General features: G+C 51.2%; 1 protein-coding gene across 1 annotated transcript; it reads left to right on the forward strand.

Moving 5' to 3' along the window:
- Nucleotides 1–4,549: 4,549 nt before the first annotated feature.
- TMEM115 (transmembrane protein 115) lies at nucleotides 4,550–21,864 on the forward strand. Its single transcript, XM_084634645.1, has 2 exons — nucleotides 4,550–5,731; nucleotides 19,098–21,864. The coding sequence occupies exons 1-2, from the start codon at nucleotides 4,878–4,880 to the stop codon at nucleotides 19,315–19,317; spliced, it is 1,074 nt and encodes a 357-aa protein (XP_084490771.1). The 5' UTR covers nucleotides 4,550–4,877; the 3' UTR covers nucleotides 19,318–21,864.
- Nucleotides 21,865–24,915: the final 3,051 nt, after the last annotated feature.

Consider the following 24,915-nt stretch of genomic DNA (forward strand, 5'->3'; position numbering starts at 1 on the left):
GTCTTCACTAGGAAGAAACGTGTGTTCTTCCCACCAGGTAAAATCCTGAAAGACAAGGCGATTTGTTGCTTTCCCCTGAGTTAGCAGCCTGAGGCTCCCTTTAATGGTATCTAGGATTTTATCATGTGTTTGCTAACACCTTTTTCCCCAGTTTTGGCACACGTAAGCCATTTACAGTGGGATGCCTGAGGCTGGATTCTCTTCTCACTTTGGTTTTATGCCAGTGTAGCTCCATTGGAGTTAGTCCTGAGCGATGTGCTGAGAGAAGAGAATTGGGCCAATGGCAACCAAGGAAGAGGTTGTCACAGGCAGAGGGCTACAAAAAATGGTCCCAATGAAAAGTTGAAAACATTTGTAAAATCTGGGGCACATCCAGCAGCGGTAACGGGTTGTGGGATGTGAGGATTTTATTGGAGCAGGTCTGGGCAGTAAGGAAGGGGCCATTTTAACAGCCCCATTTCTCGCTGTGACCCCGTGATGTCAGCTGGTAGAATGACTCAGCTGGATGAGCGCAGTCTTCTCCTTAATGTCTGGAACAGGAAATCAAGCTAAGGGCACATGAGCAAAGCGAGAGCATTTCTCTTGGAGCTGTGGGCGCATTGGAGGCTTCACACGCAGCTCAATCGCTTTCCTACCCAGCATTTCCAAGGGCACCCCAGCATGGAAACCCATTAGAAGCCCATAAAGGACAGTCATCATGATGTCCTGATGAATGAGACACTGGGTGAGCAACAGCCCTTGGAAGTAAAATGCCCGTGAGGCTGTCGGGAAATTGCTTCTGTATTCCCTTTGCTTTGGTGCATTGGTTGTAACCCTTTGAGTCCTAGAATCCTAGACCACCAGGGATCATTGTGATCATTTAGTCTGATCTCCTGTGTAACACAGGCCAGAGAACTGCCCCATAATAATTCTTACAGGAACCTCCAATCTTGATATAAAAAGTGTGAGTGACAGAAAATCCACCCCAACCCTTGGCAAGTTGTTCTGATGGTTAATTTTAAAATTACGCCTTATTTGCAGTCTGAATATATCTACCTGCAACTTCCCACCATTGGATTGTGTTAGACCTTTCTCTGCTAGATGGAAGAGCCCATTATTAAATATCTGTTCCCCATATCGGCATTTCGACTGTGATCAAGTCACCCCTTAACCTTTTCTTTGTTAAGCCAAGTAGATTGAGCTCCTTGAATCTATCACGAGAAGGCATGTTTTCTAATCCTTGATTCCAACACCATCATTTTCTAGTGCGCTCTCACTCCTCCCTGTCCTTGCTGACTTGCTGTTGCCAGCTCTTGTGATTTGACATGGGTCTCACAGTAGCGGGGTTTTTTTTTTCTTTTAGCACCAGTGCCAGGAGTCAAGTGGTTACTTGAGACTCTCAGCTTTCATTTTAAAAAATAGTAAATTGCTAGCCCTTGTGATGGCAGAGAAAAGCTGGAAAATATGGCACATAAAAGCCCCAAAATCCAAGAGGCAAATAAAAAGAACCCAGCACTGATTAGTGTGAAAATCTCATGACTGCTAAGCCAATTTCATGACTTTGGGGGGCCTGACTCATGGTTTTGGAATGTTTGGGGCTGACAATACTGCAGACTTGTTTGTGTTGGTTTGAGAAGCTGGATATGAGTCAGCAGTGTGCCCTTGTTGCCAAGAAGGCCAATGGCATTTTGGGATGTATAAGTAGGGGCATAGCGAGCAGATCGAGGGACGTGATCGTTCCCCTCTATTCGACATTGGTGAGGCCTCATCTGGAGTACTGTGTCCAGTTTTGGGCCCCACACTTCAAGAAGGATGTGGATAAATTGGAGAGAGTCCAGCGAAGGGCAACAAAAATGATTACGGGACTGGAACACATGAGTTATGAGGAGAGGCTGAGGGAGCTGGGATTGTTTAGCCTGCAGAAGAGAAGAATGAGGGGGGATTTGATAGCTGCTTTCAACTACCTGAAAGGGGGTTCCAAAGAGGATGGCTCTAGACTGTTCTCAATGGTAGCAGATGACAGAACGAGGAGTAATGGTCTCAAGTTGCAGTGCGGGAGGTTTAGATTGGATATTAGGAAAAACTTTTTCACTAAGAGGGTGGTGAAACACTGGAATGCGTTACCTAGGGAGGTGGTAGAATCTCCTTCCTTAGAGGTTTTTAAGGTCAGGCTTGACAAAGCCCTGGCTGGGATGATTTAACTGGGAATTGGTCCTGCTTTGAGCAGGGGGTTGGACTAGATGACCTTCTGGGGTCCCTTCCAACCCTGATATTCTATGATTCTATGATTCTATGACAGACATTTCTGCCTCTCACATTTAAACAGCAGGGATAGCAAAGGGGTCAGAGGCTCTGTCAGTCTAGTTACTGTCCTAGCCCCTGTCTTCTCCATCACATATCCCTTAACCTATCTTTGTTTGCACTAAGAAAAGGAGTACTTGTGGCACCTTAGAGACTAACCAATTTATTTAAGCATAAGCTTTCGTGAGCTACAGCTCACTTCATCGGATGCATGCTGTAGCTCACGAAAGCTTATGCTCAAATAAATTGGTTAGTCTCTAAGGTGCCACAAGTACTCCTTTTCTTTTTGTGAATACAGACTAACACGGCTGCTACTCTGAAACCTTTGTTTGCACTGTGGTGTCTAATTCAGACTGTAAGCCCACAGAGGCAGGGACCTTTTGTACTTAGCTATATGGGGTCATGCAGCCCATGGTGCTATGGAAATAAAGCATAAGAACAGTATCAATGCTGGGAAATGTTGGTGTCTTCGTTCGAAGTGCTTGAGAACATGCATACAGGAGAAAATCACGTGCATCTGAGGAAACCACAGTCTCAAGGTGGAGGAAGAGCTTAGAGCATTGAGCTGTCCTTGACTGTAATTGGTAGGATGTTTGGGTACCCTATGCTGTGATTGGTGGGACACTAGGGTGACCTCAGCTGTGACCGGTGAGAAGTTTGGGACCCCTTTATTGTGCTTGGTGAAATGCTGGGGTGCCCTTTGTTATGGGTGGTGTCGAGATGGACTCCAAATGCTTTATAACAAGCCTGAGAGCCTCAGTTACATTGCTCCCATGCTGAGAGGGCCCTGTCCATAAACGAATACAGGGCACCCACTGGGTCACCCTGCCATGAGGGGTTCCTAGGAGACTTTCTTGCTGAGATCCTCAGAGCCTGGTGTATGCTGACCAGCAAGTGGTTGCTCCCACCCCTGGAAAGCTGGGAATTCTCCCTTGTGTCCTCTGTTGGTCTTACAAAAAACATCAGGGTTTAGCCCTGGATTGTGTAACCCCTGCAGCCTAGCTGCATGAAGGAACCCCTGGCAAAGGGAGGATGGACAAGCTGAGGATCAGGACCTGTCATGATGAACCCCCAGCACGGCCTTCCCCCTGTTCCCAGTCTGTCCCCTCTCCCAGGAGGCGGGTGTCCCGCTGCCCGGGGAGCATGGGGCGCCCAGGTTTGCAGTTCCATCACACCTCACTGCCTGGGTTTACCTTAGGGTGACCAGACATCCCGATATTAGGGGCTTTCTTTTATATACGCAACTACTACTCCCCATCCCCGAAAAGGTGTCCTGATTTTTCACACTTGCTATCTGGTGTCCCTAGTTTACCTACATCACTAGACCCGTTCCCTGCTGCAGAGGCTGCCCAGCGGTGCGGCTGCAGGAGGGGGCGAGGCAGGTCCCATTTCCCCACCCCTGGGCCCCTACCGGCCCCCAGCTCCCTAGGTCAGGGCTGGGATTCTGCTTTGAGGCCCTGTCCCGAGCCTGGGCGCACAGGGAGCCGCTGGCCGGTGTGGCTCGTGCTGCCCTGGGGCAGCCACATCCCGCGCTGTGCTCCCCTCCCCCCAGCCCCTGCGGGCTGCTCGTGGAGACACGCTCTGAGCGAGCGCACGGGCCAGCTTCCCCCTGCCCTGGAGAACTCCACCTCCACCCAAAACTACACCCCCCAGCACCCTTTTCGCCAACGGCGGCCCTGGTTCCGGCCAGCCCGGTGCATGCTGGGACGTGTCGTTCTTCTCCCCGTTGCGTCCCGTGGCAGTGCCCAGCCTCGAGACTCGAATTCCCGGCGTGCACCGGGCGGGCCCCGAGGGCGGCGTGCAGGCGCAGTGCCGTGTTTGTCCGTGTCGCCTCTCGGCGGGGGAGTGAGTGACTGAGGCGCCGAGCGGCCGCGGCCTGGCCCGGGGGAGCGCTCAGCGGCGTGGGGTGTCGAGCGGGGCCGCAGCCGGGCGGGAGGCGGGGTCGGGGGGCGGCGAGGCTGAGTGAGGCCTGCGGGGTCGGGCCCGGGGCAGGCCGGCCAGCCCCCTGAGGTGAAGCGGGGCGTGAGGGGCAGGCCCAGGGACCCGGCCACCCCCGCCCGTGCGCACACGGCCAAGGGGAGCCGGGCTCTGCCCCGCCCGCTGGCGTAAGGGACGAGCGGGGGGTGGTGTAACCGGGGGCAGGGGGCACAGGGTGGGGCGGACGAGCGGGGGGTGGTGTAACCGGGGGGCAAGGGGCACGGACGAGCGGGGCAGGACGGGCACGGGGTGGGGCGGACGAGCGGTGGGGTAACGGCGTGCAGGGGGGTGGGGTGGAGGGACTCCAGTGGGCTCTGGGGTATCTGAGCATTTTGGGTGGCAGGGCCAAGAGAATCTGGGCTCGTCCCTCTTGGCTTCTCTGGTAGGCAGGGTAACGGTCCCCTGCTGTGCCATTCCGGGGAGGCTGATCAGCAGGGCGGAGAGGCTCTGTCGTCCCCCCTCTCCCGGGGCCTGTGGTGGCCGGTGTCAGGACTGAGGTCCACTCTATCCATATTGAGGAAGAGTTGGAGAGGGGGCTTCTGGATGCATGACTCCCCAAAAAGTATCAGATCAAGGCCCCTGACTGGTTCAGCGAAGGTGTGTGTGGGAAGAGATTCAACATGAACCGGTACCTCCCAGTAGCCCGGCAGCATTTTCTAGCTGTGCTGGCCAGCACCAGTGTGGTAGTGAAGTCCATCTGTGCCACTGTCATCCTGCTCTACCTTCTATCCTTTGCTGTGGACACGGTGTTCGGGCTCGGCGTGACTCCTGGTTACCTCTTTCCACCCAACTTTTGGATCTGGACGTTGGCCACACACAGTGTGGTGGAGAAGCATGTCTGGGACGTTGGTGTGAGCCTGGCCACAGTAGTGCTGGCTGGTAGGCTGCTGGAGCCCCTGTGGGGAGCACTGGAGCTCCTGATCTTCTTTGCAGTTGTGAATATCTCAGTGGGGCTTCTGGGAGCCTTTGCCTACTTTCTCACCTACGTGGGTTCCTTCAATCTCTTGTACCTGTTTACTGTTCGCATCCACGGCATGCTGGGCTTCCTTGGTGGAGTCTTAGTGGCCCTCAAGCAGACCATGGGCGACAGCACTGTCCTGAAGGTGCCCCAGGTGCGGATGAAAGTGGTCCCTATGCTCTTACTCCTTATCCTGGCTGTTCTGAGGCTGACCACCCTAATTGAAAGCAACCTGTTGGCTTCTTATGGCTTTGGGGTCCTCTCCAGCTGGATCTATCTTCGTTTCTACCAGCGGCACAGTAGGGGACGTGGAGATATGTCGGACCACTTTGCCTTTGCCACGTTCTTCCCCGAGATCCTGCAGCCCGTGATTGGTTTGGTGGCCAACTTGGTGCATGGCATCTTGGTGAAGGTAAAAGTTTGTCGGAAAACAGTGAAGCGTTATGATGTGGGTGCTCCTTCATCCATCACTATCAGCCTGCCTGGAACAGACCCGCAGGATGCTGAGAGGAGAAGGTATTGTATGTTCCCTTGAAATATATTGTGTGGTTAGAGACCATGAGTTCATGTAGCATACCCAGTGCTAGATACCTACTAAAGGAGAACTAAGATGGGTTTTAATAAGACAACAAAACTGCTTGGTTTCAAATGACTATGTCTAGGTTTAAATGTTATAAGGCAGGGGTCCCCAACGCGGTGTCCGCGGGAGCAATGGCGCCCGCCGGGGCAGTTGTGTGCGCCCACAAGACACCATGCCGCCACCGGAGAACCGCCTGCTGAAATGCCGCCAAGAAGCGTTGCTGTTTCTCGGCAGCATTTCAGCGACGGGGTGTCTGGCACCCGCCACAGTCTTCTGGGAATAGGAATGTGCTATTCCCACAGAAAGGTTGGGGACCACTATCACAAGGACTATTTTTTAAAAAGGGAATGTTTGAAAATCTGCCCCTCCTTTACTTGACTTTCTCAATCTGAATTCAGGGCTCTGTGTTTACCCCCTGAATCTGACATTGGGGAGCCATCAACTATTGTCTGCGCTAGGATTTTTTCCCTGTTGCAGCCCTACTAGTGACAGCAGCAATGGAGGCCCTGGTGAGGGACAGCTGCATTTTAGGGCCTAATGTCATCTGGTTCTACTGAGAGCAGATCTACTCACACACTGTTAAAAACACTCATGCCTTGTGCACAGTAGCACTCCAACCATTGCTATTGCTAGTGAAACTTCAGCGATGGTAACCACAAGAAGTTCTGAGGGGGATCCTTCTACAGACAAGGTCTCTTAAGGGGAATGAAATCCTGAGGTCAGCAGGTGGCAATCCTTTTAGTTCACCTCTTACTATTCTTCTCTCCCCACCACCTGCAAAAAAAAAAAAAAAAGAAAAGAAAAAAAAGAAAAATACAACCACCCAAGGAAAGGGACCTTCTGAGTATCGAACCAGAACATTCCATCAGCACTGGAGCTCACTTTAGAAGTGGGAGCCTTCTCATCATTCCCATTTAAGAATTCAAGGGAAGCTGTTGAACCTTCCTTTTTAAAAAATATTAACTTTGTTCCTAATACATGGCTTAGATCCTTGCCATTTTAATAATGTAGTCCTTGTGCACATGCTTAACTTTAAGTGCAAGAATATTCCTGTTGAAATCAGTGGGCTGAAGGTTCATGAGTCTCCACATGACTGGGGCCTTATTTTGCTCTTTGCCAGTCATGCTAGTTTACTCTTTCTCCCTTTTCCCAAATGGGGAAGAGAATGAGCTGAGTCAGTTTCACCATTTCTAGTCGCTTTCATTTCCTGGATTTTTGAACCCAGGCAGCTGGTTGGGTTTGAACTCAATGGCAAACTATTTAAAAAGAAAAATTGCAAACACTATTGTAAATTTGTTTTCATGAACTGTTTTATTCATGGTCAGATTTTGCACACATTCCCTTTAACTTCTCAGTTGACTGTACCTCCTGTGCAATCTGATTGTGTGTTTCATGAGTTTCGAAAGCGAGTGAGGCAAGAAACCTTCACATTTTATTGTCTTCAGTGTAAACATTTCCCTGTATTCAGGTTAGTCCTGTTTGGGGGAGATAGGGCTTCGAATAATGGTAACTGATTCAAGCTTCTGCTAGAGCTAGAGAGGTGGCAGTAACCTGAGCAGCTGCCACATCTCCACGGCTGCTCAGTTGGTAATTTCCCACAGGCTGTTCAGGGAAGATTTGCTTAAATAAGTCTCAACCCCAGCTTGGAGTATACAATGTGAAATGGAGCTAAGAACCTGCTGAAAAGAGCTGCCAACTAATCATGTTCTTGTTAATGAAGGCTCAATGTAATGGACAAGGTAACGCTAAAAGGGGTACTAGTGGCACCTTAGAGACTAACCAATTTATTTGAGCATAAGCTTTCGTGAGCTACAGCTCACTTCATCGGGTACATTCAGTGGAAAATACAGTGAAGAGATTTATATACACACAGAACATGAAAAAATGGGTGTTATCATACACACTGTAAGGAGAGTGATCACTTAAGATGAGCTATTACCAGCGAGGGTGGGGGGAGAGAAAACCTTTTTTAGTGATAATCAAGGTGGGCCATTTCCTGTAGTTAACAGGAATGTCCGAGGAGCAGTGGGGGCAGGAAATAAACATGGGGAAATAGTTTTACTTTGTGTAATGACACATCCACTCCCAGTCTCTATTCAAGCCTTTTCTGGGCCTTCTAGGTAGCTGCCCAGCCTCAGGTGCTTTCCACCTGGCATTCAACTGTGTGGCCATTCCCTAAAGCAGAAGTCATAATGTATTGCTTTGTGCTGTGGAACAGACTTTTGTTATATCAGTTGAGGATAAAAGAGAGTTGGCGAAGGGTTAAATCCCCACCCAACTGTATGGTTTCTTGGTTGCAGATGGTCTGTTGGGATTGAGGATAAAAGTGCAGTGGAGAGAGGACCCCTCTGTCCCTCCACTGGCAGGTTAAGTAGGAATGTTCATAGGTAGCCGCTGTCAGAAGGTGGCATCACCGGCCAGGAGGGATTAAAGTGGAGGAGTCCTGCTAGGAGTACTGGAGATGTGGAGGATCCTGCTAGAGGGGAGGGAAGGAGCTGAAATGAGATTGCATGTCCGGGTGGAGAACATTTTTAGTGCAGGAAAACAAATAACTAGAATACAACATGCACTGACAGTTCAGCTCGTTGCTATGTGCCCTCTGCTATGAATCCCCCCATTGCACTCCCCATTTCCGCAACAGCTGCCAATGCCAGGTATCCAGAGCATTATAGGATGCACTGTAGTCAAGGTGTATTCTTGGGGTAGGCTGATGCTTTGTTTTGCTTAGGTTTGGAGAACTGAGGGAGGAAGCCTAGAGGGGAAAGGGAGGGTTTGGCTCCAGTGCAGTTGCAGAACTTATAATAAAAACCATCTGTACATATTTGCTGATGCCCTAGATCTGAGCTTTCTTCAGGGTTGGAAATCCAGCCCTTCTGTGTGGAGGAAAGCTCTTCTCAGCTTCATATTACCTTCCTAGCTGCCTGCAATGTTGGGCTGGATTGGGCTTCTGAAATGTCCTGCTAGCCAGATCATCTTTTCCTCCTCCTCAGAGCTGGCTGTCAAGCTGGCTTCTCGTAGCTCATCCAGAAGTGCTGACGCTATTGCCTCACAATGACTGCTGGCTGAATTTTAAATGAAAGCTTCGTGTTTCAGGATAGAGGGTTGATCCTGCTCATGTGATGGGGTACAGATAAGAGTACACCTGCTCCCTGGCCTTTTAGAATGGCTAACTCTGGAGCAGGTGCAGACCATGTGGGCACTGCAGCCCCTTGCCCCTGTGGCTTGTTCTGAGCTCCACGCTGAGTGTTTTACCCAGAGAGTCAGTTTCCTTGATGTGGGTGTTTTTTCTCTGGAGTCTCCCTCCCTGGTGACACATCATTTGCTTAAACAGGCAGAGGTGCATATGCCTTGTGGGAGCAGAGAGGGCATATGACCAGCCTTTCTGTTAGGGTGAGCCACTGGGAGCCCTAAGTGCCTGCGCAGTAGTTGTATCTGAAATCCTTCAGTCCCTTCCTGGACCCACACAGCTTGACTCTCACAGAGCCCAGTTGCTTTGGCCTTTCTGACTAACGTGGGGTGTATAGACAATGGCAATGAGGACTGCAGATCGCTGTGGACATGGGCACTAGGCAAAGCAGTGAAGAGGCTGATGTGAACAGTCCCTCTGCAGAAGCAGCTCTCTGTCCTAAGTCTGTGATGGGTTTAAGCAGACAGGAGAAAAGGGCATGGGGAGTGGTTTTAAAAACTAGGCAGAATTCTCTTCCAGGGTAGGCCACAGATTTGCAGCTGTGCCACGTACAAAGCTGCCGTTGACATCAGTGGAAGCTGAGTGCCTGCAGTGAGGGTGGAAATAGGTATTCCTGCCCTGCTGATGTCTTGACACCAATATTCTAGTCACATCAGAGAGCATCTGGGTCTCAGCATGATTCACTAAAGCTTCCTAGGGTGAATTGATTTGTTCAGAGAGGTGCTAGCTGCAGCCCCTGTGCTCTGCCTCCACTCAAGAGGTCTCCCCTGAGGCTTCTCTGAGCTGCCAGTCTTTTCCCAGGACCTCCTCAGGACCTGCAAGTCAGTCTTGGGGACCAGGTCTGCAGCTGCCACTGAGGGGGAGGACCTCCTCACAGAACCGCTGCTAAGCAACCCGCCATATCTGTGTGCAGGTGGTGGAGTCCTCTCTGGTATGCCAGAGGATGGTCCTGGCTGGCACCACCAGAATCAGAGACCTCCTGGATTACGATCAGAGGGACTGGGTGGACCCCTTGGCCGGTGCATGGGGCTGCCAACCCTGCATGTCCTGTGTCATGCTCCATGAATCATAGAATATCAGGGTTGGAAGGGACCTCAGGAGGTCATCTAGTCCAACCCCCTGCTCAAAGCAGGACCAATCCCCAACTCAATCATTCCAGCCAGGGCTTTGTCAAGCCTGACCTTAAAAACCTCTAAGGAAGGAGATTCCACCACCTCCCTAGGTAACGCATTCCAGTGCTTCACCAGCCTCCTAATGAAAAAGTTTTTCCTAATATCCAACCTAAGCCTCCCGCACTGCAACTTGAGACCACTACTCCTTGTTCTATCAACTGCTACCACTGAGAACAGTCTAGATCCATCCTCTTTGGAACCCCCTTTCAGGTAGTTAAAAGCAGCTATCAAATCCCTCCTCATTCTTCTCTTTTGCAGACTAAAGAATCCCAGTTCCCTCAGCCTCTCCTCATAAGTCATGTGTTCCAGTCCCCTAATCATTTTTGTTGCCCTCCGCTAGACGCTTTCCCATTTTTCCACGTCCTTCTTGTAGTGTGGGGCCCAAAACTGGACACAGTACTCCAGATGAGGCCTCCCTGATGTCGAATAGAGGGGAATGATCACGTCCCTCGATCTGCTGGCATCTTATACAGCCCAAAATGCCGTTAGCTTTCTTGGCAGAAAGGGCACACTGTTCATAGAATCATAGAATATCAGGGTTGGAAGGGACCCCAGAAGGTCATCTAGTCCAACCCCCTGCTTGAAGCAGGACCAATTCCCAGTTAAATCATCCCAGCCAGGGCTTTGTCAAGCCTGACCTTAAAAACCTCTAAGGAAGGAGATTCTACCACCTCCCTAGGTAACGCATTCCAGTGTTTCACCACCCTCTTAGTGAAAAAGTTTTTCCTAATATCCAATCTAAACCTCCCCCACTGCAACTTGAGACCATTACTCCTCGTTCTGTCATCTGCTACCATTGAGAACAGTCTAGAGCCATCCTCTTTGGAACCCCCTTTCAGGTAGTTGAAAGCAGCTATCAAATCCCCCCTCATTCTTCTCTTCTGCAGGCTAAACAATCCCAGCTCCCTCAGCCTCTCCTCATAAGTCATGTGTTCCAGACCCCGAATCATTTTTGTTGCCCTTCGCTGGACTCTCTCCAATTTATCCACATCCTTCTTGTAGTGTGGGGCCCAAAACTGGACACAGTACTCCAGATGAGGCCTCACCAATGTCGAATAGAGGGGAACGATCACGTCCCTCGATCTGTTTGCTATGCCCCTACTTATACATCCCAAAATGCCATTGGCCTTCTTGGCAACAAGGGCACACTGCTGACTCATATCCAGCTTCTCGTCCACTGTCACTCCTAGGTCCTTTTCTGCAGAACTGCTGCCTAGCCATTCGGTCCCTAGTCTGTAGCTGGGCATTGGGTTCTTCCGTCCTAAGTGCAGGACCCTGCACTTATCCTTATTGAACCTCATCAGATTTCTTTTGGCCCAATCCTCCAATTTGTCTAGGTCCTTCTGTATCCTATCCCTCCCCTCCAGCGTATCTACCACTCCTCCCAGTTTAGTATCATCTGCAAATTTGCTGAGAGTGCAATCCACACCATCCTCCAGATCATTTATGAAAATATTGAACCTTATAGTGCATTCATCCAGCCCATACTTCCTTAACTTGCTGACAAGAATACTGTGGGAGACCGTGTCAAAAGCTTTGCTAAAGTCAAGAAACAATACATCCACTGCTTTCCCTTCATCCACAGAGCCAGTTATCTCGTCACAGAAGGCAATTAGATTAGTCAGGCATGACTTGCCCTTGGTGAATCCATGCTGTCTGTTCCTGATCACTTTCCTCTCCTCTAAGTGCTTCAGAATTGATTCCTTGAGAACTTGCTCCATGATTTTTCCAGGGACTGAGGTGAGGCTGACTGGCCTGTAGTTCCCAGGATCCTCCTTCTTCCCTTTTTTAAAGATGGGCACTACATTAGCCTTTTCCAGTCGTCCGGGACCTCCCCCAATCACCATGAATTTTCAAAGATAATGGCCAATGGCTCTTGAATCACATGCACCAACTCCTTTAGCACTCTCGGACGCAGAGCATCCAGCCCCATGGACTTGTGCCCATCCAGCTTTTCTAACTAGTTCCGAACCACTTCTTTCTTCACAGAGGGATGGTCACCTCTTCCCCTTGCTGTGCTGCCCAGTGCAGTAGTCTGGGAGCTGACCTTGTTCGTGAAGACAGAGGCAATAAAAGCATTGAGTACATTAGCTTTTTCCACCTCCTCTGTCACTAGGTTGCCTCCCTTATTCAGTAAGGGGCCCACACTTTCCTTGACTTTCTTCTTGTTGCTAACATACCTGAAGAAACCCTGCTTGTTACTCTTAACATCTCTTGCTAGCTACAACTCCAGGTGTGATTTGGCCTTCCTGATTTCCCTCCTGCATGCCTGAGCAATATTTTTATACTCCTACCTGGTCATTTGTCCAATCTTCCACTTCCTGTAAGATTCTTTTTTGTGTTTAAGATCAGCAAGGATTTCACTGTTAAGCCAAGCTGGTCGCCTGCCATATTTACTATTCTTTCTACACGTCAGGATGGCTTGTTCCTGTAACCTCAATAAGGATTCTTTAAAATACAACCAGCTCTCCTGGACTCCTTTCCCCCTCATGTTATTCTGCCAGGGGATCCTGCCCCTCAGTTCCCTAAGGGAGTCAAAGTCTGCTTTTCTGAATTACAGGGTCTATATTCTGCTGCTCTCCTTTCTTCCTTGTGTCAGGATCCTGAACTCAACCACCTCATGATCACTGCCTCCCAGGTTCCCATCCACTTTAGCTTCCCCTACTAATTCTTCCCGGTTTGTGAGCAGCAAGTCAAGAAGAGCTCTGCCCCTAGTTGGTTCCTCCAGCACTTGCACCAGGAAATTGTCCCCTACACTTTCCAAAAACTTCTTGGATTGTCTGTGCACCGCTGTATTGCTTTCCCAGCAGATATCAGGGTGATTGAAGTCTCCCATGAGAACCAGGGCCTGTGATCTAGTAATTTCTATGAGTTGCCGGAAGAAAGCCTCGTCCACCTCATCCCCCTGGTCTGGTGGTCTATTGCAGACTCCCACCATGACATCACCCTTGTTGCTCACACTTCTAAACTTAATCCAGAGACTCTCAGGTTTTTCTGCAGTTTCATACCGGAGCTCTGAGCAGCCGTACTGCTCTTTTATGTACAATGCAACTCCCCCACCTTTTCTGCCCTTCCTGCCATGAAGTGAGGGCAGCCTAGCCTCCTGCTTCTCTTACTTTCTTCGAGTGGGTCCTGTAGATGAGTGCTCTCCACTCACCCGAGCCCTCCAGAACTCCTCATCAGGCCCCTGCCCCATGAGCCTCCTCAGCTGCCCCCGACATGCTATCTAAGTTGGCTGAACGACATCCAGCCAGTTGGTCCACCTCTGAACCAGGACCAGGAAACATCTGTACATGCTCATGCTTCATACTATCCACTTATTCACCCTTTGGTTCCACTCTGACACCAAGTGGCAGGGCCTGCTGCCACCTGCTGAGGGTGAAGAACCAGTCTGTGCTCCACTTTGATCTCACAGCCCACTGGGGATGTGACTCCTCCACAGTGTCGTGAGCACTGTTGTGTACCTGGCATGATTCACAAACTTCCCCCTACACCTGTTCCTTTTGTGGGGAGAGGGAGACCCTGGCGCACGTGTATACAGAATGTGTCAGGTTGCAGCCCCTCTTCTGGCTCCTCCAAAACCTCTTACTGAGGTTCTGGTTGCACTTTTCCCTGAATCTGATTCTTGCACAACCCATCCACGGCCCCACGATGTCACGGGACCTGCTTGTCAGCTTCCTCTTGGTGCTAGCCAAGATGACCATCCATCGTACCAGGAGAAGAAAGCTGGCTGTGGGCGGGGGGGCTGGGAGTGGGGGAGAGGAAGGGTGCTCTGTGCCTGTGGGGCCTATTTCTTGTCCGCTTATATCTCTGGGCAGTGTCTACTGATTCCTGGGATGCCTTTGAGGAGTGGTGGTGCTGTCTGGGGTGCTCTGCTCTGCGTCCCCTTCTGGTTCCTTGATTTCCAGCCTTTAATCTCAAGCCCATTCCTGTTTTCTCTTTGGTTGTCCCCAGCAATTAATTGTAGCCTGGATCTAGTGCTTCCTCTCCTGTAATTGAGGGGACAGGCCTTTAGCTATGGGTGGGTCTAGACCTGCCTGGCCCCTGCCCTGCCTCAGAGAAGGTGGGACAGTTTGCTTTCCACTAAACCAGCTCTGGGAGAGCAATAACAATGGCGCATGTTGCTGGTTCAAGTGCTTCCTCTTCCTCCAGCCGACCCAGGTTCCAAGTACTCTCATTTGGTGGTGTCTTTGTGTATGAGCTGAGGAGGAAATCTCAGGTGGGTCCTATTAAGATGGTGAGGTACGGTGGGATCTGGAACAGGCTTAGGCCTGTGGCTCATGTTGGTGTTGCACTGAGTCTCATGCAGTTACCGCAGACCTGCTAAATTCTGTCCAGTCCAGGGATGGGCAAACTATGGCCCGGGGGCCACATCCAGCCCTCCAGACATTTTAATCCGGCCCTCGAGTTCCTGCTGGGCAGCAGGGCCTGGGGCTTGCCCCCCTCCGGCACTCCAGCTGGGGAGTGGTGTCGGGGGCTTGCGCCACTCCGTGCAGCTCCCAGAAGCAGCGGCATGTCCTCCTTCCAGCTCCTACACGTAGGAGTAGCCAGGGGGCTCCGCACGCTGCCCCCACCCCAAGCGCTGCCCCCACAGCTCCCATTGGCCGGGAACTGTGGCCAATTGGGAGCTGCAGGGATGGCGCCTGCGGACAGGGCAGCGTGCAGAGTTGCCTGGCTGCACCTCCATGTAGGAGCTTCAGAGGGGACATGCCGCTGCTTCTGGGAGCTGCTTGAGGTAAGTGCCACCCAGAGCCTACACCCCGATCCCCCTCCTGCGCCCCAACCCCCTTCCCCACCCCTGATCCCCCTCCCTCCCTCCAAACCCCTCCATCCTAGCCTGGAACAACCTCCTGCACCCCCAACCTCTCATCCCCAGCCCCACTCCATAGCCTGCACCTGCAGCCAGATCCCTCTCCACCCGCACCCCAACCCTCTGCACCAGCTCAGAGCCCTCTCCCGCACCCTGAACTCCTCATTTCTGGCCCCACTCCAGAGCCTGCACCCCAGCCAGAGCTCTCACCCCCTCCCAACCCCCAATTTCAAGAGCATTCATGGCCCGCCATACAATTTCCATACCCAGATGTGGCCCTTGGGCCAAAAAGTTTGCCAATCCCTGGTCTAGTCCGTCCTTGTCCCAGGCACTCATGTGGAGTTGTTCCCTTTGGATACATACACCAGGTTACATTTTAAAGCAACTTTAGCACTGGAGAAAGCAGCCAGCTTGAGAGCCCAGGAGACTCGACCCACAGAAATGGGGATCTGATGAGCAGCAGCAGTGCAAACTCCCCAGCCACAGTTACCTTGTCAGTATACCTCAGCCATGTCCTGGAGGGAACTTGCCTCTAGGGATGAGACAATTGTTTCCTCCCCTCCTTCTAGCCAATAAGTAAATTTGGCAGGCTCTTGGACTGTGGCTGGGCAGTGAACAGAAATGACTCAGAGCTGGAATGTGTCTCGTGCTGCATCTTGCACCATGCAGCATAATTTCCCAGTAGACAGTGAGCGCTCCTAGATAATGTGGCACAGCAAGTGTGAGTCAATGGCCAGTGCAGATTCAGAGCAGACTCTCTGCAAGGGGCTTGCAGTGAGGGTTGCATTGTAATCCATTACTGACTTGGAAAACAAATGTCCTTGTTTTGATGTAGAATAGATAAAGCACCCGTTTGGCTTCATATATCTTAACTTCTCTGGTCTGGCTTCCTGCTGCAATGAGGGTTAAATTACCTTGGATACATGGGGTGGGAAAAGACAGCTCTAGAGATGGGTTTCTCTGTTTAACAGGCCTTTGTCTTGGGTCCTTGTTTCTGCCTTTCCCTCTCTTCTTGCTTCTCTGCTACTGTCTCACCACTCCCTTCTTGTTTTTGTGGGTGGTGTTGGAATTATTAATTTTTGCGCAAGGTATTATTACAATGCTAGTTAGACCATAAATTCCTTTATTAAATCCAAAGCCCAAATGGTGTTTATACAATTGCTTTGAACATGCCTAACAAGCCTAAATAATAAGCAATTTACTACACCCAATACAGTAACAACACATAAGCATTTGATCAAGATATTTACACTCAATGGGCTAAACCCAAGAGTGCTTAGACCCATATTGGTCTGCTCCAACATAGTCAGGCAGATGCTAGCAATGAACCTTTTAAGAGTTTACTTTTGCTGCCCTTCAACAAACAAGTGATGTCATTGCCAGTTACTGACCTTAGCTAAAAACCAGTTGGAGATACTTCATCCTTATTTCCAATCTTAATCCAGATAATATTTACAATCCTCAAGGCTTTGCCTCCCCTGCTTCTTGCGGACTAACAGTTTTTCAATGCACCGGGGCTCACATAAGCTTTCACACTGGTGTGGGGAGTGGGAAGGGCCATGTTGGCTCATTTTAAGACCGATTCTGTTCATTTTATTTAAAATCATCCGCTATGACCTGTATGGGTCAGAGGCCGCCTTTTTAGAAACGTCCCCTTATCTCATCAGTTAGTCTTTGAACCAGACGTCCTCCACACTTCATTCCCTCTAGCCTTATGACTCATTGTTTCAAGGTATTCCTTCTACTTGCTAGTCAGGGTCTCTTTACAACATGGATATATTTCATTAATCAGATTTAAACTATCTCTAATCTGTAATTTTATATTTATCCAGCAGTGGTATCTCCTAGGCTACCTTTACTCCTTCCCCTTCAAAGACCCTTTCTCCCAGCTGGGGGCAGCTAGATGGGAGAGCGTTGCCTGAAATGGCACTTCCCACCCCTAGGCAATGATTGCACTGTGTCAAGAGCTCTCCCAGCCTCTTCTGGCCCAAAGAACAAGAAACCACTGGCCAATGTGTGCTGCACCCTCTGACCTGTCAGTCTCCTCCACCTCCTTTCTTTCTCTCTTCCTCTTCAGTCTCTTACCTCCCTATGCCTCAGGATGAAGCCTGTGTCCCTCCTACCCCAGTGGCAGCAGGAGTAAAACTGATAAGGATGATGCCAGTTTCACTCCACAAAAAGAAAAGGAATACTTGTGGCACCTTAGAGACTAACCAATTTATTTGAGCATAAGCTTTCGTGAGCTACAGCTCACTTCATCGGATGCATACTTGCATAATGACAGTTGCATTTCCTGCCAGCATGCTTGGGGGAAGCAGTTTGTGTAGGAGCAACCTAGGGAAGATTCTCCCAGGAGGGGGTGGACATTGGTTAACACAGGGCAGATGGGGGCACAGGATGCCCCCAGGCCTGCACCAAATGTAATCTCCTGGCATGCATATATTCTACACACACTCCCACGCTCTTCAGAATTTCCCTTCAGAAGGGTGGGGGCTTGACCTCAGCTGATGAGCTGACATTAATCCCAGAAAAGGGGGGGGGATAATGTTATCAGCAGAAGAGTAACGGTGGCACTGAACAGTACTCCTGAGTGATCTAACGCTACATTCGATAAGCTGAGGCATTCGATAAGCTGCTTCTCTTACCTTGTCTGCTTCTCTGCCAGCACCATATTTCAAATGACATCATACTAATAATGAAGGGAAGCTGCAGTTTGGTCGTGCTGCCTTCTAGGACTCCAGCAGTGTCCGTTTGGGGGCAGGAGTTAGGTGGAAGGACCAGGGAGGAAGGGGTTGACTCTCCAACCAGTCAGATTGTCCAAATACACATCTTAGGAGCCACTGTGAGCTCCCAGTGAGGACCTAGGGGCCCTAATTCAGAGGCCAGTGTTTGAAATCTTTGTCCTTTGTCTCTGAAGATTTCAGTGTAGTGTGTGGGAGGAGAATGTTCTCTTCTGTGTTCAGACTGGCTGAAATCCTTCTATTGCCTAAACTGGATCACAGAATCGCTGCCCAGTCCCTATTAGTATTTATTACTAATCAATAGTGCCTACAAGTCTCAGTTAGGATCAGGGCCCTGTAGGAGCATTCAGACATATAGTAAAAGGTGGTCTCTGCCAATCTCATGGGTCTCATATCAATGCTGCATTCGCAAGGGATATACCCATAAGTGCAACTGACCATACTTGGGGAGGGCAGCAGGAAGAGGGTCTTGGTTCAGATGCTGTCCTGACTGAAGCCAAGATCCTGAAAGATTCTCTTCCTTGGGAGAACCTCCCAAATCCCATTCAGCGGTGTTTTTACCAAATGTGGTTCTTCTTGTTGATGGCCTAACCTGGTGGGTTGCTACCTTTCAGGAGATCCTGATCTGTTCAGATCTTAGCAAGGCTATCCAAGACATAGCCACAGGAGGGTCTGTGCTTATTGGTGGCTAGATCTGGGGAGTAACTGCAGGAGCTCTGCATTTCCCTGGCACGTAGGCCTCTGCACTGTGAAATTCCCCTGCAAGGCATACCCACTAAGAAGGACTGTGTTGGTGCATTCACTACTGCCCATAGCATCTCCCACGCAAGAGCAGCCAAGTGAAACTGACACAAAAACCCTACTGCCTCTCCTGGAGATAGGTGGTGTGGAGGAGGTGCAGAGACACATCCTTAACTCTTTGCTGCTGCTGAGGGTGCTCTGCCATGGGGTGATGAGCAGATGGGGCTGGACTAAACCGTAAACCTGTCACAGACTGGGAGAAGTAGCAGCCAGAATAAAAGGGAGATACACCTGAAGCGAGAGGGATGGAGAGCTTGCATGCAGGTTTGGTGGAGAGAGTTATGAGCCAGCAGGAGGTGTGTGGGGAACAGTAGCCACTCAGAGACTGAACCAGAGGAAGTGGGGCAGAAATGCAGCAAAAGGAGAGTGGGGGGGGGGAAACTGAGCAGGGCTATTGTATTGGAGTTCTTTTGCACCCACCCTAGTGGTGATTTGGGCTGGACAGATGGTCAATAGAAGCATTGGGAGATCTCCCCCCACCCCCCAAATACCCATGAAGTGCCCAGCATGCTGTAACACTTACTTTGTCCTGTCTCCCTGGGAGTGTCTGAAGCTGATCCTGCACTAACCCTGTCCATCCTTGTCCTGCAGACAACTCGCCCTGAAGGCACTGAATGAGCGGTTGAAACGCGTGGAGGACCAGTCAGCGTGGCCCAGCATGGAGGACAATGAGGATGAGGGAAGTGCCAAGGCGGACAGCCCGCTGCTCCCTGAGAAGAGCCAAAGTAGCCGGGATGCCAGTGCTGCAGGGAAAGGAGCCAGCCAGGAGTCCAGTCTCATCACCTTTGAGGACGCCTCCCCTCAGCTGTGACCTGTGAACACACCACCTCCCCTTCCCCATCTCTGTGTGTCAGAGTGATCCCTCATATCTTCTCTCACTCCTCTCTGCTCCCCAGTGATGCTGTCTGCAGGGAGCAGGGGGACCCCTCCAGCAACCTCGAGGGGAGAGGGCTACCTCATTCCAGCATTTAATAGCCACAGTTGGCTGATGCCGTGTCTCTAGACTGTCTCTGGGTGGTAACTGTTAGCCAATGCTGGCTCCTTGGAAGGGCTCTCTCTCCTGCTGGGGCTCTGGTTCTCATTCGCTTTTTTCTATGGTGATGTGAGGTTCCTCAAAGACACTAATCAGGGCTGGGCATCAACCACCGAGGGGGGTGGACTCACATGTCTCTTCAGCACAGAACGTGGACTGTTCTGTCCAGAGAGGCCTTACGCTGGCCGCCTCTGCCAGTAGCCACCACTGGAGCTAGCTGACTGTGTACACCTCAGTAGTGGCTGTGGCACTGTCTGGGCAGAGGCATTGGTGTCATCCGGCCTCAGGATTTGCCATGTACATGGTTGGTCAGGTCCCGATTTTGAAGCCTGTGTGCTAGACCACTAGATGACCCTCACAGCATCCCAGAGAGCAAACTCAGCAAGTGATACAGTACTTTCTCTCTTTTACTTTTGTGGTGGTGGTTGTTAAAAGTACCCTGCAACTTCCTTTTTCCCTTTCAAAGTTAGTTTTCTTACTGCTCTGAGGAGCAGGAAATTTTTCTTAATCCCTTTGCTATATTAACCCTTTCCCCTCTGGCCCCGATTATCTGGCAAGAACTGACTAAGATGAATTCCTGAGTTGGGAATTTGCTATGATCATTAGATAAGCCTGTTTAGCTACAAAGTAAGTGCTTAATACCACTCTCTTGCTGCAGTTGCCTACCATGAATTATTGACTGAAAAGCCTGGGGCCACAGAGCTTTGAGACTAGTCCATGGACATACATCAACCCTAGTCTTTCTGTGGGAGTCCTAGAGGGGTTTAATTTCATTTGTGTTATTGCTACTTTGTTTTTTCTCCAATTTCTTTTGCGGTGATTTAAATTGTAACGCAGCCTCTGAACTGGGTGGGACCTGCGCGTTCACTGCTGCTTGGATGAATCATCTGTGCATTGATTCTTTGTCAGATTGCAAATCTGTTTTATGGTGGGGCTCTTGACAATTCTTCTTTCTGTTTTTTCCCCTCCCTTTGATTAAAATGTTGGTTTCCCCTCTCCTTTTCCCCTCCTCTGTGCTGATGGGCTTTTTTGGAGGGTAGGGGTGGGGAGCACTTAATCTGGAAAAGCTTTCCTTGAGAACCAGCCCCACAAGACCATGCCACTCCAGCTTGTATACTTCCCTGGGAGGCAGCTACCAAATTGAGGAGTGTGCATATGTGATGACTTTTTTTAAAGAGCCACACAAGAAGGTTTTGTCAACTGAGAAATAAACATACGGGAATTTCAGTATCAATAAACAATTATTTCAAAGAGTGCCTCTCACTTTAGTTTGTAGATCACCCAAAGCCCAGGTCTCGTGTGGAGGGTCACCCTTCCATTTCATTTTGTTTCACTTATCTGCTCTGATCCCTACATCACCAGTAAGTCCAAGTCCCATCCTAATGTGTGGCAGAAGTTTTCAAGCTGTGTGTTTCTCTGAGCTGCTGTTGAGCCTTCTGTTTAAGTGTGGCTGCCTCTTTAGTCTAGATGTCTGCTAGAGCACGGGACAAGAGGCTGGCTCTGCCAAGATGAGAGCTGGGGGCGAGGGCTCCTGGGGTTTGGTTGGCATTGGTAGCAGAGGAATTTGGGGGCTGGGTGCTCATCTCTAGCAAGCCATGCTTAGATCCTCACTCAGGCCCTTGAGAAACTAATTCAGTGGGTCTCATCTTAGTCCCCCATTTAGTCACATGGTGGTTTTCAGTCTCTGAGAGCCCCAGGGTTAGAGTGATGGGGGAGCACCATATGATGGTGCTATGAAAGGTGGGGGTTCAGGTTGGAATAACAGGAAATCCTGTGGGTTAGGTGTAACAAAGTGGGGGATTTTCTTGATTTTTTTTTTCAATGGTTTCAAAGGGGGTGGGACTCAGTTTCCCTGGGTGTTACTGGTTTAACAAAGTGATGGGAGAGGGAATTTGTTGTTAGAGGACCAGTGACAACTTGGCACCCTGGCCAAAGCCCGAGAGAATGGATACCCCAGCGACTGGTGACCGGGAGGCCCAGCTCGGGAGTCACAGCCAGTTCTGGCCAGTGGGAGGAATGGGCTGTAGAAAGAGTGGACCCTGGTGACCTGATCAGCTGGTTCCAGCCAGTGGGGAACAAAGGACGGCTGAGAGGAGTCCCAGGTGACCCTGTTTACCTGGATAGAAGACAAAGGACAGAGGTGGGGCTTGGGGGCAGGTGATATCAGATGCCGCGGTCTCTGGACTGGAGAGAGAGAGCAGGCAGAGCCCACCTGGATGCAGGGGAGACTCAGATGTACTGTGCTGAGGGCAGCCAGGCTTGAGGGCCCAGAGAGTTTCCTATGCTGTGTTCAGATGCTCAATAAACCCTCCTGTTTTACGCTGACTGAGAGTCGTTCTGGTCTAGAGATCAGGATTGCACTATTCCCTCTGGGTGTGGAGGCTCTGGGGGTCCAGAGTGAGTAGACTCCCTGAGGGGGCCCATGGCGAGAGACAGGTGTGCTAAAGGCTCAGAGAGGTGCAGTTCTTCGAGTGCTTGCTCATATCGATTCCAATTAGGTGTACATGTGCCGCGTGCACGGCCGTCAGAAAGTTTTACCCTAGCAAGACCCGGTGGGTTGGCTGTGGAGCCCTCTGGAGTGGTGCCTTCAATATATACCCCAGCTGACCTGGCGCCTCTCAGTTCCTTCTTACCGCCCATGATGGTCGTTGGAACTGTGGATTCTTGCTTCGCTTACTCTCCACTCTCCCTAGCGTAATAGTTAATAGTTGTTAGTTATAGTTTGGTTTTTACTTCGTGTTAGTTGGGTTCGGGGGCTTTCCCCTCCTCCCCGATTCTTTTTCTTAGGCTTATGCCCAAAGCTCTGGAATTCAAGCCCTGCAGTTCCTGCTCTAAGCCCATGCCAACGGGCGACCCCCATGACCCCTGCCTGAAGTGTCTGGGGGAGGCTCATCAAGCTGAGAAGTGCAGGATCTGTAGAGGGTTTCATCCTCGGACTAAAAGGAGTGAGACTTTCCATTTAAAGCAGCTCCTCATGGAGGAGGCTCTTAGCCCTCGGCCTCCTGCAGTTTGCGGCGTTCAAGAGACTGGGGGGGGAGTGAGGACACGGCGCGCAGCCTCCCCCGTCCCTCCCTCCAGCCTCCTGAATGCCGCAAGACAGCTGATTGCCGCGGGCAGGAAGCAGGGAGAGCAGGGGGAAGGCGCTGATCCGCGGAGTCTGCCGGCGGGCGGGAGGCGCTGGGTGTGGGGCAAGTAGGGGGGGCTGCCAGCTGTGGACAAAGCAGGCTCGCTTCGGTCTATCGCCCCGGTCATGACGGTCTGAACTTAGTGGTCACCATCCCGGAGCGGGTCCTGGCCTCCCTCCGGTGATCGCTAGATCCCCGGGTGGTGTGCGAAGGAGTCCCTTTTCACAGTCTGCACAGTCTGCAGCCCTCCTTGTCTCGGGTCATGGATGCATCAGCCCTGGCATGGGGTGCCCACCTCGGAGACCTTCAGATGCGGTGCCTGTGGCCTCCATCCACGCTCTCCTTTCATATCAACGTCTGGGAGCTGATGGCGGTGCGCCTTGCCTTTCAGGCCTTCCAGGAACAGCTACAGGGTCGTTGTGTGGCAATCCTCACAGACAACACCATGGCCATGTTCAACAAGCGGAGGGGGCCTGCCCCCTCCCCTCTGTCAGGAGGCTGTTCGACATGGAATTCTGTATAGCCCACTTCATTCACCCAGTGGGGTCCTTTCTCCCCGGGGACCAGAACGCGCTGGTGGACCACCTCAGCAGGTCCTTCCACTCCCATGAGTGGTCACTCCGACTGGATGTCATCCACCCCATCTTTTGAAGGTGGGGGTTTCCCCAGATGGATCTGTTTTGCCTCCCGCAGCAACCGGATATGCCCATCGTTCTGCTCCTTCCAAGGTCGCTGCCTGGGCTCCCTCACAAACATGTTCCTGCTTCTGTGGATGGGTCACCTGTCTTATGCTTTTCCTCCATTTCCCCTTGTGCACAAGGTCCTGCTCAAGATATGCAGGGTCAGGGCGCGGGTGATTCTGGTGGCTCTGGCATGGCCCAGGCAGCATTGGTATACCACTCTGCTGGAATTGTTCGTGGACGCTCCAGTCGCGTTGCCTCTTCTTCCCGACCTGCTCCCTCAGGATCACGGTCGCCTCTGCTATTCCAACCTGCAGTCTCTCCACCTCATGGCATGGATGCTGTGTGGCTGAACCCTTTGGAGCTTCTGTGTTCGGAATCTGTACAATAAGTACTGATGGGGAGCAGGAAGCCCTCCACTCAAGCCATGAATCTGATGAAGTGGAAGCGGTTTTCGTGTTGGTGCTACCAGTGCCACACACCCCCTCTCCAGACACCAGTGCCTCTCATTTTGGAGTACCTCCTGGACCTGAAGCAACAAGGCCTGGTGGCGTCCTCTGTGAGGGTTCACCTCGTGACCATCTCGGCCTTTCAACCGGGTGTGTCTGGCCGCTCTGTCTTCGCCATCTAATGGTTGGTCATTTTCTCAAGGGCTTAAACCGCCTCTACTTTCAGGTCTGGCAGCCGGTACTCATGGGGGACCTTGTTTGAGCCGCTGGCCTCATGCTCCCTCCTTTATCTCTCTTGGAAGACAGCTTTCCTTGTCGCTATCACGTCAGCGAGGTGTGTCTCTGAGCCCTTACCTCAGAACTGCCTTACACGGTCTTCCATAAGGATAAGGTGCAACTTTGTCCTCACCAGGCCTTTCTTCCCAAGGTGGTGTCGGCCTTCCATACCAGCCAGGACATTTTCCTGCCAATTTTTGACCCGAAATCGCACGCCGGTCCCCAGGAACAGAGGCTGCACTCCCTCAATGTCCCTAGGGCCCTTGCCTTCTATATCAAGTGCACAAAGCTGTTCAGGAAATCAACACAGCTTTTTGTTGCAGTGGCGGACCGGACGAAAGGCCTCCTGGTCTCCTCTCAGCGGATCTCTTTATGGATCACATCCTGCATCCACGCTTGCCATGAGCTGGCCGGTGTACCGACCTTGGCCGTCACCGCTCACTCCACGAGGGCCCAGGCCTCATCTGCGGCATTCCTGACCCGGTGCCGATCCTGGAGATCTGCAGAACAGCGACTTGGTCCTCGGTGCATACTTTCGCTTCGTGCTACGCCATCTTCCGGTATGCCAGAGACGCCGCGGTGTTTGGTAGAGTGGTACTGCAGTCCACGTTACTTAATTCCGACCCCACCCCCTAGGTAAGGCTTGGGAGTCACCTAATTGGAATCGATATGAGCAAGCACTCGAAGAAAAAAGGGTTACTGACCTTTATAACTGTTGTTCTTCGAGATGTGTTGCTCATGTCCATTCCAAACCTGCCCCCCTTCCCCTCTGTCAGAGTAGCTGGCAAGAAGGAACTGGGGAGGCACCAGGTCGGCTGGGGTATATATCGAGCGCCATGAAGGCGC

The sequence above is a fragment of the Lepidochelys olivacea genome, assembly GCF_965140295.1.
Source record: "Lepidochelys olivacea isolate rLepOli2 genome assembly, chromosome: 7".
Lineage (NCBI taxonomy): Eukaryota > Metazoa > Chordata > Testudines > Cheloniidae > Lepidochelys > Lepidochelys olivacea.